At 46.5% G+C, this 15,078-nt stretch overlaps 1 protein-coding gene across 9 annotated transcripts; it reads right to left on the bottom strand.

Moving 5' to 3' along the window:
• Positions 1-374: 374 nt before the first annotated feature.
• On the bottom strand, positions 375-14,102 carry HORMAD1 (HORMA domain containing 1). Of its 9 annotated transcripts, none has more exons than XM_088068621.1 (15): positions 14,036-14,102; positions 13,128-13,183; positions 12,615-12,759; positions 12,259-12,322; positions 10,937-10,973; positions 10,544-10,564; positions 10,419-10,445; positions 9,741-9,808; positions 7,620-7,771; positions 6,805-7,061; positions 6,310-6,367; positions 3,642-3,709; positions 2,862-2,945; positions 2,352-2,473; positions 375-1,240 (listed from the first exon to the last, which is right to left on the bottom strand). In XM_088068621.1, exons 2-15 carry the CDS (start codon positions 13,158-13,160, stop codon positions 685-687), a joined length of 1,692 nt encoding a protein of 563 aa, XP_087924747.1. In that variant the 5' UTR covers positions 13,161-13,183; positions 14,036-14,102; the 3' UTR covers positions 375-684. The 9 variants fall into 9 exon arrangements, 7 of the variants coding, with proteins under 7 accessions (XP_087924747.1, XP_087924745.1, XP_087924749.1 ...); XM_088068619.1 differs by having other exon boundaries at positions 13,846-14,073; XM_088068623.1 differs by lacking the exon at positions 14,036-14,102 and adding an exon at positions 13,689-13,810.
• Between the last annotated feature and the right edge of the window lie 976 nt (positions 14,103-15,078).

The following is a 15,078-nucleotide window of genomic DNA, read 5'->3' as shown; positions in this document are numbered from 1 at the left end:
TCCCTGCTCCCGTTCCTGTCCCGTTCCCATTCCTGCTCCCGTTCCCATTCCTGCTCCCGTTCCTGTCCCGTTCCCATCCCCGCTCCCGTTCCCGTTCCTGTCCCGTTCCCATCCCCGTTCCCGTTCCTGTCCCGGTCCCATCCCCGCTCCCGTTCCTGTCCCGTTCCCATCCCCGCTCCCGTTCCCGTTCCTGTCCCGTTCCCATCCCCGCTCCCGTTCCTGTCCCGGTCCCATCCCCGCTCCCGTTCCTGTTCTTGTCCCGTCCCATGTCCTATTCCGTGTCCAATCCCGTTCCTGTTCTTGTCCCGTCTCCCCATCCCGTTCCTGTCCTCTCCCTGCTCCCGGCCCATCCCTCCGGTAACGGAGCTCGCTGCTGCCGAAGGCGAACGCCGTTTAATAGAGGACTGATGATGAACATTCTTAATTGCAAAGCCAAAACCGTCAAGAATCGTTCAGCTGTCCCCGCCCGTGCCTCCATTCCCTGACGGCAGCCGGAGAAGGGTTCGGTGTTGGAGGAGAAACCTGTGCCAGAAATCGTTCCAAGGACACGCAGGTTCTCCCCGTGCTCTGACACCTTGGAACAGACGCTACCACGGCTCTTCCTGGCCTGGAGACCTGGCATGAGAGATTCCTGCCTTCTCTGGCAGGGAGGCTGGAATTTAAGGCATGAAGAGGGCTGGATTTTCACCTGAGTATGGTGCTTCTGGTCTGGCAGAAATGCAAAGCATCCAACTCCTCCAACTGTCCCGGTAGGAAAAGCAAACACTGTAACCCCAAAACTCTTAACAACCTGTAACTGACAGCCCAGCCCTTTGGAAAGCTCTGGAAATGACCCCAAAACTGGAGAGGTTTTGGGGCAAGGCAGGTTCTGAGCTCGGAACCACAGCCCAAAGGCACTGGTGAAACCGATGAATTTCCTCCATCACCATCAGGACCTGGAGCCAACCCACAAACCCCCAAATCTGAGGATTTCTGACGCTGCCTGATGGTCCTGTACAAAATTAGTTTGAAATTCTTCGGCTGGGCTTCCTGACATTTTCCTTCCTTAAAACACACTCCTGGGGGTCTGCTAATGGAGCAGAACAGATCCTTAAAACCCAACAGCAACGTGGAACAAGAGAATGAGAGCAGAGAACTCGGGCCAGCGGGAGGTGGGCGGCTAAAACTGCTCCTTGGGCTCGCTGAGCTTCCTCCTTTTGGGCAGCACGTCCTGGCTGGAGGAGAGCTCAGCCTGCTGCACCTGCAAGGGAAAAGCAAGGAGTTACAGGAGCTCCGTGGTGTCAGAACAGGGCACAGCCCACCCTCAGCAGGACAGAGGTGTGGCACATCCACAGCCTCCAGTCCCTGGCCAGATGTGCTGGGCCTGCGGGAACATCTGGATGGTAGTTCCTGGCTGAAGGGACCAACTGCAGGAAGGGTGGGATGAATTCCTGCTGGGATGTGTTCCTGCTGCCACAGCTGCAGTAAGGAGCTGTGTCCATCAGGACCTGCAGCACGGGACAGAGTCATGGTTCAGACTGAAAAAGGGGAAATTGAGGTTGGAGATATGGGAGAAATTGTTCCCTGTGAGGGTGGGGAGGCCCTGGCACAGATTATTCCATGGATGCCCCATCCCTGGAAGTGTCCCAGGCCAGGCTGGACAGGGCTTGGAGCAGCCTGGGGTAGTGGAAGGTGTCCCTGCTCATGGCAGGGGTGCACTAAGTGGGCTTTAAGGTCCCTGCATCCAGACCATTCCATGATTCCTGTGATTCCAAGGCAATGCTGCCCACTCTCCTGCACAGCCCCATTCCAGGAGCAGCAGCAGGAGGGCTCTGCACCCTGCAGAGGCTGCTCAGCACCCAACAACCTCCTGCGAGCTGTCCTGCTGCTTCTGGCTCTCCCAGGAAAAGATGACAATGAACCTTTAGTTCCACTGCCCTTTTGGTTATTTAAAGCAATCGTGTTTTGTTTAATAAATTTATTATTAAGTTCAGCAAAACCTCTTTGAAAAATACTCAGGGATAGCGAGCAAATGGAACAACCTTCTCTTGTTTTTGGTCACATCACTGAGTATGACTGGTTAAAAACAGGGAGGGACCTTAGAGCTCATCCAGTGCCACTCTTGCCACTTTTCACTGTCCCAGGCTGCTCCAAGCCCTGTCCAAGCTGGCCTGGGACATTTCCAGCCCCAGCTGCTCTGGGAATTCCATCCCAGCCTCTCCCCACCTCACAGGGAACAATTTATTGCGTAAAAGAAGAGATAAAAATTCACCCCACGGGTTTTGGAGAAGGATCTGCTCCTCACTCAGCATTCCCAGTATTCCAAATACCTGGTGAAGGCCCCCAAAGCCTCCCAGAGCTGCCAAACTCACTCAGTGAAGGAGCAGCACAGACATAGGGCATTTTGGGTCAAATTCCAGCCTGGACACAACAACCTCTGCTCCAGCTGTGCCAGGTGGGAAGGATTTGGGTCCCCACAAGCAGCCAGACTGACCTGATGAAGCAAATAAAAAGGATTTTTCTTGGAATGAAGGTTATCTTTTTAGCCCAGTGTTTCCCAAAGAAACACTCAGTGAACTGTGCTGGGGATCTCTGCTGGCACAAACTCCCCCAGCTGATGGATCAAACCAGCAGGAAATTTGGCTAAATGCATTCCCTGCAGGGTATCAGCTAAAACAAAGGAATCTTTCTCAACCTGTGTTACCTGCACCAAATCAGCTTCTACCTCTTTGGACAGAATTCTTTTGGACAGTGTTGAATTGAATGGGAATTTTGGAAGCAATGAGAATTTCATTCTGTCAATAGCAAATGCATTCAAGCTCCAAGTTTAATTCACTGTTTGAAACATAAATGATGAAAACTAAATTAAAACTGATACTAACAATGCAGCTTTGGAATATCTTTCCACTTCTTGTCCTGCTCTCTGACACAATCAGCTCAGACGTTTTATGGGTCAAATGATCAACCTGAAATCAGAAAATAGATTTTGCCTTGTGATTGCAGCAAAAAATACACACTGAAGACCACAGCAGGGCTCAGTGCTGGGGCATTCACTGTTCTGTGCAGTGCCTGAGCCAAAATTGAAATATGGGAGTATTTAAACAGTGATTACCCATGGAAATCACAGCTTTTACAGCTGGGTGTGCTGGAGGGCCCTGGCAGAGAGAAGCATGTGATGGTTTTATACAGTAAATCACTCACACTTACCTACAGTTATCTGTTTTAAGAAATCCTAAGGACCTGTGTGAAGAAGTCCTCCATGTATAAATGCCACCAATTTCTACATGCAGGGAATATAACCTGAGTTATAAACCTGAATTTTTAAGTTTTAATCAACTTATAAACAAGCTTTGGTTTGTCAGAATTAGCAGTGGAATTCCTTTTAGGCAGTTTATTAACATGGAAATTACATTTCCCTTTTCACTCAGTAACAGTCACAGCATCTGTTTGTTTTGAGAGCTGTACTAGAGAGGAACAGCCTTTTGTCAATGCTTTAGAATAGTTCTGGAAAACCCCAGGAAGGAAAATGTGAAGGCATTTTGTTGCTGGAAATAGTGACTGTGGGAAATAAGGCTTCAGTAGATTACCCATGAATCGTTCAAAGGAGGGAAGGAGCTTCACAGAAGCTCCAGTAAAAGCTGAAGATGACAGAGTTTTCATACCTGAGAATTAGAAACACGGGGGGGAGTCTGGATCCCTCCAGCTTCCTCTTCATGAGTTGAATTCTTTTCTGAAAGAAGGGAAGAGTTGGAGAGTTAAATGAAGCTGTTAACAGCACACCAACAACCTAGAGCAAACAGCACCTGTGCCCCAGGGAACACTTTGTAACTGCTGGGAACAGCTGCTTCCAGAGGGCTCCAATTCTCTGTGTCCAGCACATCCTTTACTCCAAGCTTTGAACTTACTCTTCAACTCAGTCACTTCCTCTCCCAAACTCCAGCTCACTGCAGTAGCCCAGGGTTTACACACAGAATCTCTGGAAAGGTGGGTTTGATCCCCAGCTCCTTCACACACTGCCCTGCTGAAGGGATTTGATTCAAGCCTCAGGAGCCTGTTTGGTGCTGCAGGACAGGGAAAAGGCTGCTCTGGTCCAGCCCCAGCCACACCCAACCAGCAATCCCAGCTGCAGTCCCACATCACTGCCTGCAGCTGCAGGAGCAGGCCCCAGGGGGGAACAGGCAGTTCCAGGCAGCTTAGCTGCTGTTCCTAATTCATGCTGTTTTTCTAGGATACAGATAAAAACATGGAATGGTGAATGGGTGACCATGCATCAGCTGTGGAAACAACAGAAGAATTTCAGGGTGACAAATGTGTTTCCCTGTGTCTCATGGTTCCTGCATATAAAACATTTGCCAGCTCCCTAGGACAAGAAACTTGCTGGATTTTTGCATGGTCTTGGAACTTTCATGACTTTTTTGAAGAATCAGGCACACCTTCATGTGGTTATTCCAGTTCTGCATCCTACTAGCATTGTCAAAACAAACATTTCTGATCTACATGTGCTGTTTCCAACACATTTCCACCATTATTTTTGAACAGCACGGAAATGGCAGCTGGTTTGGCAAAGCTGCACATGTTACTCCTCAAAAAACCCCAAACCAAACATTTGAAACACTTTCTGTATAGCAAATGGGTTCCAGATTGTCTGGATGCTTCTATACAGCCCCTCCAAGAGGAGCAATCCCTTCTGCAGCTTGTTTGGCAGCAAAGTTCAATCTTCAGGCCCCTGGGCTAAGTTGGGAAATGTGAACACAAACCATCCTCTGCTTTTCCTCCTGGTTTATCTAAAAATCTGAAAAGGAAGCTCCTGAGGTCCCTGAGGACAATTTGGTTTCTCATGTTTTCAGTTGGAGACAGTCTGGGTCCACATCTTGGAGCTCTGATTAAAAGCCAGCAGTGTGGAGCTTCCAGGGCACATTCCAGGGCTGGAGGAGCCAGGACAGTTATTTACTGATGGATTTTATTTACATTGTTAGGAAAAACACTAGAGGAAACTCATTTTTGTGTGATTCATACTAACAAAAATACTTTGCTAGAACTTGTACCTATTAAAGTTCTCCTACAAGGAAAGGCTGAGAGAGTTGGGATTGTTCAGCCTGCAGAAGAGAAGGCTCCAAGGAGACATCTGAGCCCCTTCCAGTACCTAAAGGGGCTCCAGGAGAGCTGGAGAGGGACTTTGGAGAAGGGCCTGGAGGGACAGGACGGAGGAGGAATGGCTTTACCCTGACAGAGAGCAGGGTTAGATGGGATACTGGGAAGGAATTGCTCACTGGGAAGGTAGGGAGCGCCCAGAGAAGCTGGGGCTGCCCCTGGATCCCTGGCAGTGCCCAAAGCCAGGCTGGAGCAGCCTGGGATAGTGGGAGGTGTCCCTGCCCATGGCAGGGGGTGGCACTGGATGAGCTTTAAGGTGCCTCCCAAGCCAAACCGTTCTGGGATTCCATTCTGTGATGGCAAAAAAAGTTCACTTGCAATTATCAAAGTGCTCCAGTACACAGGGAAAGGGCAGCAGGTGCCCAGAGCACAACCAGCTGGAAAAGGCACTCAAACAGGAAGCAGCATGGACAAACATAAAACAAATTCATAAAACAAAACCCAGTCTGGTGAAGTTACTGCAGCAGGAGCAGCAAACCAGAGCCATGAGCAGCTCCTTTTGGAGGTGTTCCTCAGGGGTTGCCAGAACACAAAAGCTCCTCTACCCCACAAGAGCCCTGAAGCTCTCAACTCCTCCACAGCCCCAGGCTGAAGGTGTGGGGTGCACAGTGGGATTCTGGGCTCCTGCAGGGGAAAAGGTGGCTGAAAGTGGGATTTCTGCTTTCACAGAAAGTTGAAATTAAAAAAAAAACAAAAACAAAAAACAAACAGACCCAGACCACTGGTTTTTGCACTAAGAATTCTGTTTCCCAGGTCTGCAATAATGAACTCAACAGTACAAGACCTCTGCAAGTTTAATGTGCTAAGTATCATCAAAAACGAAATAAATCAGTAATTATTAGTAACAAAAATAGTAGAAAAAGCAAATAAAATTTATTTCTAAATATAAACCCCATTCAATTTAGCTTATCTGATAAAATGGAACAGAAAATCCAAATTTTGAACAGTAAAATGAAAATATGTTAATCATGTTCTAACGTGTTAACATTTGTTAACCAAGTGCTTCACAGAATGAAGCCCTGATAGAAAATAAAGGCACAGTCATATATGTGAAGAATATAATGAAAATTTGAATATAGAAATATATATATATTGATATATATATATTGAGAGTTTTGTTTAAGTAACATCAAGAAAGAGGCACAACTCAGAGACTTAAAAATTTTATAGAAATATTACCTTGAGCTTCTGAAGTATTTACATGATTCTTATCTTCATTATCCAAGACAGGGTTCTCCTAGATTAAGAAACAGGTCTGTCACTTACTGCAGACACACAAGGCAGAAGGTTTCTACTCAGATGATTAAGGACACACTTATTAGATGGATTTGTGGTGGAATAAACTGAAATAAGTGATTGTGACATGGGATGATGAGAGGTTTCATCTGTGCCCTGTGCTGGACACATGGCAGTGTCCTCATGGCACCAGCTGTCCCTCTGCTGCTCACCCTGCTGCTCCTCATGCACAGGCACTGCTTGAACAGTGACAGGCTGCAAACCAGAGCAGTAAAATTAAGGAAGAAATGGATTGAAGACATATTGTCCTGCTTAACCATGTCTGAAAATAGAGGGGGTTATGGCTTACACACAGTGAAACAGTAATGGCCTTTTTCCAGATGATGTAACACAAAAAAAAATTCATAAAGCTACACAAAACAAAGTCTTTGCTCTTACTTTCATGTCCTGGCTCTCTTCTTCTGGATCATCTCTGCTCACTCCACACACCTGGAGAAGCTCAGCAGTCTCTCCCTGCTTTAGGGTGTTCTTATCAACATTCTCCATGCGCTGTTTCTCAGTTGTAATTTTCAACTTCAGCATATGAAAAGGCGTTGGCACTTCCCCCACATTCAGGTAAATGGGCTCCATATTAAACATCAGCCCCTCATCCCTGGCCTCCTTGAACCCTGGAGGTTGGTAATCAGGGGGTGTAACTGCAGAGAAAATTCATTAAACATCTTAGAATGAAACTGGCTCTTGCAAAACTAATTTTAACTCTTTTCCCCTTTAAATACAGAGAGTTACTGCAAAAAACCTGTGTGGGGAGGGGAGTAATCAATATTCAATTTGGAGTAAATGAAGTTCTTTTCTCTTTGTTAAAGCTCTTTGGAAGAGATTATAGATACAGAGAGAGAAAACAGAAGCTCCCATTTGTCATTGTAAGGCAGTAACATACTCCAAAAGCAGAGCCAGGCATTTGGACAGACACCAAACTAGAACCAGGCTGACAAACTATGCTATAGCCTAACATACTCTGGGAAACTCCAAGTGTTTTAAAACACAGCCAAATCCAATGAAGTCAGTGCCAGGATTGTGTTCCTGCAGTGAGATCACATCACTTCCCCTTGGGATTCAAAACTTGTGAGAAACAGCCACATGTGCAACAACCTCATTTAACAAGTCCCAGCAGCCACAAAGATTATACACTGAAATCTTCCTCTGGATTGCTTTCCAGAGTCTGAACACAGATGATAAAGCAGGGTGACATGTACCCTCATCATAGTACAGGAGTTTCATGGTGAGGCAGACATCGTTGGGCAGAGGGCTCAGGTTCTGCATCAGGATGTAGATCTTGCGGAGGAGGAGGATGCTGGCCTTCTTGGTGTCTGCACAGGTGATGGTGGAGTCTGACTTCTTGTCCTTGCTAAAAACAGATTATTTCTGATACAGAGTAAGCAGTTTCTAGCATTGAGAGATGACTGTTTAACAGACTATGGAAATGAGCAACATCCTGTTATTGTCCAAGGTCTGAGACCACACACATTGCAATTCCTAACCCTGCCTGAGTCCTGCATGTTCTCCACCCCTTGGGAGATCAAACCCTAAGCCACAGACATCAGGAGAGTTTAGGGATCAGCACCTGGCACCAACTGCTCTATCCTACATCACACAGTGCTTGAATACCCAACCTGAAAGACAGAGGTACTCGTGAAAGCCCCAGTTCCATCAAGTCCTACCTACTTCCCTCAGTTAAAGTCACTCTGTTCACCTGGACACGAGGTAACAATAATAAACTCGGTGCCCAAGGGACTCTTGACACCCAGCTCCAACATTTCCATGCTCCCATTGCACCAGAAGCTGACCCAAATCCCACCTTGATGCTATAACCTCTCCCTCTGTTCCCCAGCTCCTCACAGCTCCCAGCTGAGGCACCTGAGCACCTGCACAGCAGGGCAGGTACCAGGAGTTGTTTCCTTGTGTGTCCCTGTCTTCTGGAAGCATTCCCTGAACTGTGATGGGTTCAAACCCCTCACCCCTCTCCAGCTGGTTATTTCCTGCTGTGCTGAGGCCAGAGAAGCAGCTTCACACCTATTTTCAAATTAATCTTTACATGAATTTTTGCTGTTCCACTAAGGCAACCTGGTGTGGCCAAGAGTTCACATCCCAGTGCTTGTTACAGCCCCTTTAACAGGTAAGGAACTAAACCCAGCCTAAGAGCCTTCAGCACTGCAATCTTTCCTCGTTTAATTTAAGGAGCATTTTATGCAGGAGGGAAGCTGGGAGGAGTTTGTCAGGTATCAATTAACTGTATTTCAATTAATTGCCTTAAAATAAGCCATTTCCCTGTAGCTGTGACTGAGCAGTAAATCCCTGTGGTGGAAGAGGGTATGGAGGAGATGTGGGACAGTGCTGTGTCCCCAAAGCTCCAGCAGGAGCACGGGGTGCCACTGCCCACAGCTGCTGCCAGAGGTGACCTGATCTCAGCACATGGAGAGGTGAGCAGGGCCCTCATTTTAGACAAAGTTACAGGGGTTGAGTGGGTGTGAACTGATGGGGTCCCCCTCAACTCCTTCTCCCCGAGTTCATCAAAAGGACCCGAACGTCTCCTTGACTTTGCCAGACTTATACAGGGGAAGTGAAGCTATGGTTTGGCCCAAAAGATGTAAAAACTGAACAACAAATTCAATTGTTTGGGTGGGAAGGGACCTTAAAGCTCATCCAGCCCCACCCCTGCCATGGCAGGGACACCTCCCACTGTCCCAGGCTGCTCCAAGCCCCGTCCAACCTGGCCTTGGGCACTGCCAGGGATCCAGAGCTGCTCTGGGCAGCTGTGCCAGCCCTCCCCAGGCACACAGGGAGGAATTTCCTCTGTACATCCAGTCCAAACCTGTGCCCTGCCAGTTTCAACCCAGGGATCCCCTCCCCATGGCTGGGGATGCCCAGTGTACTCACAGTGGGCTTATCTCAGCAATGGGAATTCCAGCATCACTGAGCTATGTATCAAAATGTAGCTTTGCTAAGTGCAGCTTACATTTATATTGTGATTGTTGTGTATTTTCTATCATTTCTGCTAAATGAGGAATTCCATGTAACATTCAGTATCTTCAGATAAGTAAATCTGGTATGAAGCTTCACCCCCCCACACATGGAGTATCTCAAAGATCCTGGTCACAGAGCATCAGACTGATATTGAGCATCATCTTCTGACTGGATATTAAAATTATGAACATAATCAGACAAAATTATTAACTGTATTTTAGCAAGTCTAAGCTAGTAGTGTATGTTGATAAAATTACTCTCAAGATGCAGAACTTAAAAAGCAAACCCCAAACAGATCAAATGCAGAGTTCTGACATTCAGGTGTGTCCAAGGGACAGTCCCAGGGGCCGTACCTGCCAAAATCCAGGAGCGGCCCATTGTGGGTGTACGTGAACTTGAAGTGGTAACACTCTGTGACTGTCTGCAAACAAAGCCAGTAATTATTAAACTAATCTTAAACACTCCTGCTGCAGCTCTCAGTAATCTGTTAACCTTTAAATAAAGTACCTACAGCCCAACTCCCATCCACTTACATGTGCTGAATACAGGTTCCTAATCCTCTAACAATTAACAGTAATAATGCATAAAACTGTCAGCTAATAAAAATGATGATTCTGTTCCAGGAATCACCATGATAAAATATTTTGCAATGCCAGCTGAAGTTTTTAGCACAAGATATTCCAGTTTCAATCACTATGAAAATGTTTCACACAGGGAACAGATGTGGTGACATCCAGTGGGTTTTGTGTTTCCCACAGAAGTCCCATGAAGTTGTTAGGCAGACTTAGTATGAGACTTCACTCTGCAATGACATTTTGGTTTCTTGCACCAGCCTGAGAATAACCTGACACTGGATACTCAAATGCAATTCCACATGTGGCAATTCCCACTGACTCCAGTCATTTTCACACCTGGTATTTCAACATGTCCTCTTTTTATAAATGTGCACATTAAATATTCCTGCTTGTACACACATTTCACTATACCCATACTATCATCAGTCATCCTGTGAGATATTGCAGCAGATTTACCTGAGGATCGTCCAGCTGGGTACAGACCTGTATTTTTAATGAAAAGAGAGGAATCAGAATCAGACCTGCATGTTCCTCAAAGGTCATCCCCTAAAAATGTGTCCCTGCCTTTCAGAGATACTCACTGCTAGGACAATCTGTCTCAGCTGTCAGGAACATAAACAGAGAGAAAAAAAAATAACATTAAATATATTCCATTGCCCATTTTTGCTGCCCAAGCTGCTTTGTCTCTCTAACTCTGGAATCCAACACAGGCAGCACAGGCCTGTTGGAAGAAAAGCCTCGTCCTTTTCACTCCTCTTCTGCGGAGGAGAGGACTCAGCTGCAGAAGAAAACACCTACAGATCCCCAGCTTTCTGTGCTGCTGTTTACAAGGATTTTATGCAGAAATGCCTGTGCATCCCACACTGCAGCTGACTGAGCTCAGCTACTCCCTGAGCAGTCCCACAACTACACTGGCAGATAATGGACTTTGAATAAACATTTCAATACAACTGAAATGAGACTGGAAGACTTACATATTTCTTCTGCAAGGCATCATAGCATCCTAGCATCCTGCAAAAACCAAGTAATATTGGCCATCTGCTACTACTTTTCATTTGTTTCTCACTAAATCAAGTAGCACCAAAAAATGAAACTCTTGTGTTTACTCTTTCTGTATTATAGCAATAAATAACACTTATTCCCTCATTGTATCTCATTACCAGTGATACTGCTAATAGCAGTAATGACTTTGTAACACCAAATCACCCCAAGCTCTTGAAAGAATAATTAAAAATATAATCTGTAGGTAAATCAATTAAAAATATAATCTGTAGGTAAATCAATTAAAAACATAATCTGTAGGTAAATCATCTATCAGTAAAAACATATTGCAATACTTCAGGCGTCTTCCAACACAAGCATTCATTAATTAGGGGAGCAACTTGGTATTGTTGCAGGTGTCCCTGTCCATGGCAGAGTTGGACCAAGGTGAGCTTCAAGGTCTCTTCCAACACAAACCATTCCATGATTTCATCATAAATCAGTAATTCAGCTGAACAGCAACACTGCTGAAGCACAAAGGAGTTATTACCTTTATTCAGACATCGACATTTCCTTTTTATGTAACACCCAAACCGCAGCCAAACAGGGAATCGAAACTTTCCCTATTTTTTTTTTTCTGACTTTCCTTTCAATTACAGTCAACAAACAAAAATTGGGTTTGGTATTACAGGAATACATAACTAAGGCCTTAGAGAGGTTTCTAAAAAGCAAGGAGAGCACCCAGAACAGACCTTGCAGTTATTGTGAGCAGAAAGAAAACCAGAATAAGCAGCTCAGCCCCAGGTCACACAGTCACACACAGTCACACCCAGCTGTGGCAGTGCTCAAGCAGGCAGACTGTCACTGGCAGGCACAGCTCTGCTTTTGAGCAAGCCTGACAGTCCCACTCTCTTACAAAATCTGTGAGCAAGACCTTCAAATTTGAGATGCAAAATGGTGACATAGAATCTCCTGATCAACTAGGGAGGAACTACTGGTTACTTTTGCATTTCTGTGCACCCTTGAGTACTCATGAGCATCTAGAGGAATGAAGTTTACAAACACATAGCATTAGATATTTAGCATTTACATAGCAAATATAAAGTACAGTCACCCTGCAAACAGAGATTTGTGCTCTCCTAAGCCCTGAGCTGAAAACCTTTCTGGAAATACGATTGTTACATCCATGACACAAACGTGGGCTGCTTGCTCACAGCAAGAGAACTTTTTGCCTCGTATCTGCAAACAACCAGGAAGGAACCTCTGAGCACTTACATGCTGAGGAAGCGTTACCTGTGTGCTGGAATCAACCTACCATTTCACCAGCTGGGTAGAGCCAGGACAGTTTTTGTCTTCCCGCAGAATTTTGACACAGACATCTCAAAAAAAACAAAAAACACACTTATATACATTTACCCAGGACAAAGTGCAAGGAAAAGTTTGTTTCCTCAAAGTGCATATCAAGAAGAGACTAAAATTAACATTACTGACAAGCGTGAACATAGTTTCAATGCTGAGTTAGCAGCAGTAATAACAAAATTTAATTAATTCATTAGTGACATTTCCATTAGAGCACTGAAATGGCATCCATTCATTAAAAAGACCAAGTGGCTTTAAAAACAACTCCATGACAACAGCTTTTTGCAATCTATCACAGAAACAGCCTGTTACCATCCATGTATCTGGTTCCATAGGCACTTTCAGGAAAGATTCCCCTCAGGTACGTGATGCAGGACACTGCCACTGCCAGGAGCCTCTTCACCAGCATCAGGGATTGCTGCTCTGTGGCTATTTTCTTAGGAAATACAATTGCACTCTGAAAAATCACAGAAAGAAACCAATTAAACCTACAGCAACAGACCTGTACGGGTGTCATTCCTGTTCAATGTCTTAATTTTAATTTAATTGAAAAGTATGACATTTGTGGTTTATAAAGTTAAACACATTCCTTTCACTTGGTGTTACACTATTTGTAGGACACAGCTGGTTTCTACCAAGCACATGACAACAAAATGCAGATTATTTTTCTTTAAGTTTTTCTATATATTCTTTATCTATAATTAGAAGACTGAATTAGCCTATTTTCATGTGAAGAAATATCACACAGCACCTGGGTGCACTATTCCAGCCAAAACCCCCCATTTTTTCCCATTACTGTGCTGAAATACACAAACAAAACTGTACCACAGAGTTCCTTTGCTTCTGAGCAGTTGCCATTCTGCAGAGACTCCTGTGTGTGCCTGTGAATGAAACACCTGCATTAGCACCTGGATGAGAAGGGCAGCAAGCCCAGCCTGCAGCTCTCCAGCTTCTCCAGGGCATTCCCTGGATTTACAAACACCTCCTGCAAAATTCGCCAGCTCAAACATGTAATTTTCATGAAACACAGCAGGACAGTTCATCATGCCCCATATCAGATGCTTGATTTTCACAGCAGCACAGGCCTCCCCTGAGGCTACAGGATGCAATAATTAGTATATTTATATCTGTACTTATATGAAATATGAACCTCCAAAAGCAATTCTCTTCAGTGCTAACTGGCACCCAACCTACAGGATTTTCAAAGAACTTTATGAAAAGGCTCCTCACATTTCAAACACCCCCAGACTTGAGTTGTTTCCATCTGTAATTTAAATGAGTATGGGAGAAACAGAACCCTAACCACCATGAGCCTGACTCCACACAAGCCTTCCACCCCAGTTCAGGACTATCAAATGCACCCATGCCCGAGGCCATGGAAAACACCTTTCCCAAGTTAGAAGGGAGCTCTGGATCACGAAGAGCACTGAGCTCCCCTCAGCAATCCTCCATAAACCATCCCGATCACAGCACGCAGCCGAGTTCGTGCTCCCGCTGTGAGGAAGGAGCCGCTTCCCAGCAGCCTCAGCCCAGAAAACGCCACCTGCTTCCTCGAGGGAAACTGAGGCAGGGGAAAGATGCATGCGCGAAGACAGAACACGGCACAGCAGCGACGGCCAACAAAACCTCGGCTGTGAGGGCGAGGTGAGGTGTGGGGGAGTAGCGAGATAGTTGACGAAAAACTGCAGGACAATGTGAGGCGACAGGTAGATGAAGGAACCGCCAGGCCTCACCCTCACGGCGCCTTTTCCCGCCCTCGCCCTCAGCAGGCTCTGCGGAGGGGCCGTGCGCAAACACAGGGGGCGGGGCCCGTGCTCAGCCGCCGCCGCGCTCTTGGCGCCAAGGTGGCGCGCGAGCCGCGCATGCGCAGCTGCTGCCCCTTCTCTGAGGGGACCGGGAATTGTGGAATATTCTGGGTTGTGAGGGATTCGCAAGGACCATCCATTCCAACCCCTGGCCCTGCGCAGACATCCCAACAGCCCCACCCTGTGCAGCCCTGAGAGTGCTGTCCAAAGGTTCCTGGAGCTCTGGCAGTCTTGGAGCCGTAACCATTCCCCGGGGAGACTGAGCAGTGCCACCACTCTCTAGGGAAAGAACCTTTTCCTGATACCCAACTTAAACCTCCTGATGCAGCTCCAGCCATTCCCTTGGGTGCTGTCCCTGGTTACAGGGAGCTGCCCATCGTGAGGAAGGCACAGATCCCTGAGGTGGCCTCTCAGTCTCCTCCAGCTGGACAGACCAAGTGACCTCAGCCGCTCCTCCTATGGCCCCTCCAGACCCTTCACCATCCTCGTGGCCTCCTTTGGATACTCTCTAATGGCTAAATGTCTTTTGTACATTACCAAAACTGCACACAGGATTCAAGGTGAGCCCACCCCAGCCCAGAGCAGAGCAGAACAAATCCTTCACCCGGCCAGCGATGCAGGGCTTGATGCCCCTCAGGACACAGCTGACACGTGTCCAAAGGTGACACTTTGGGCTGCTAGGACACGCTGTTATCCAACCAGCCACCGACCAGGACCCCCGGATCCTTCCCCAGCCTCTCCTTACATGGTTGCCCTGTCCCAGGTGCAGAATCCAGCACTTGCCCGTGATAAATGTCACACAGTCCCAATGCCTGGTGTCCATTCCAGCCCTCACCGGCACAGGGACAGCACAATTGCATGGCCAATGGATTCAATCTCTTTGTTGGTTGCCTCAGCCAGAGACTTAGTTGCCTTAAGGAATCCGTGGCCAACAAAATCCCATGACTTCCAAGAAAACTTTGTAACTTATT

The sequence above is a fragment of the Pseudopodoces humilis genome, chromosome 31 (genome assembly GCF_049639895.1).
Source record: "Pseudopodoces humilis isolate 2021_Gansu_Grassland_sample_001 chromosome 31, ASM4963989v1, whole genome shotgun sequence".
NCBI classification, from domain to species: Eukaryota; Metazoa; Chordata; class Aves; order Passeriformes; family Paridae; genus Pseudopodoces; species Pseudopodoces humilis.
This window is presented reverse-complemented; position numbering and strand designations above follow the sequence as displayed.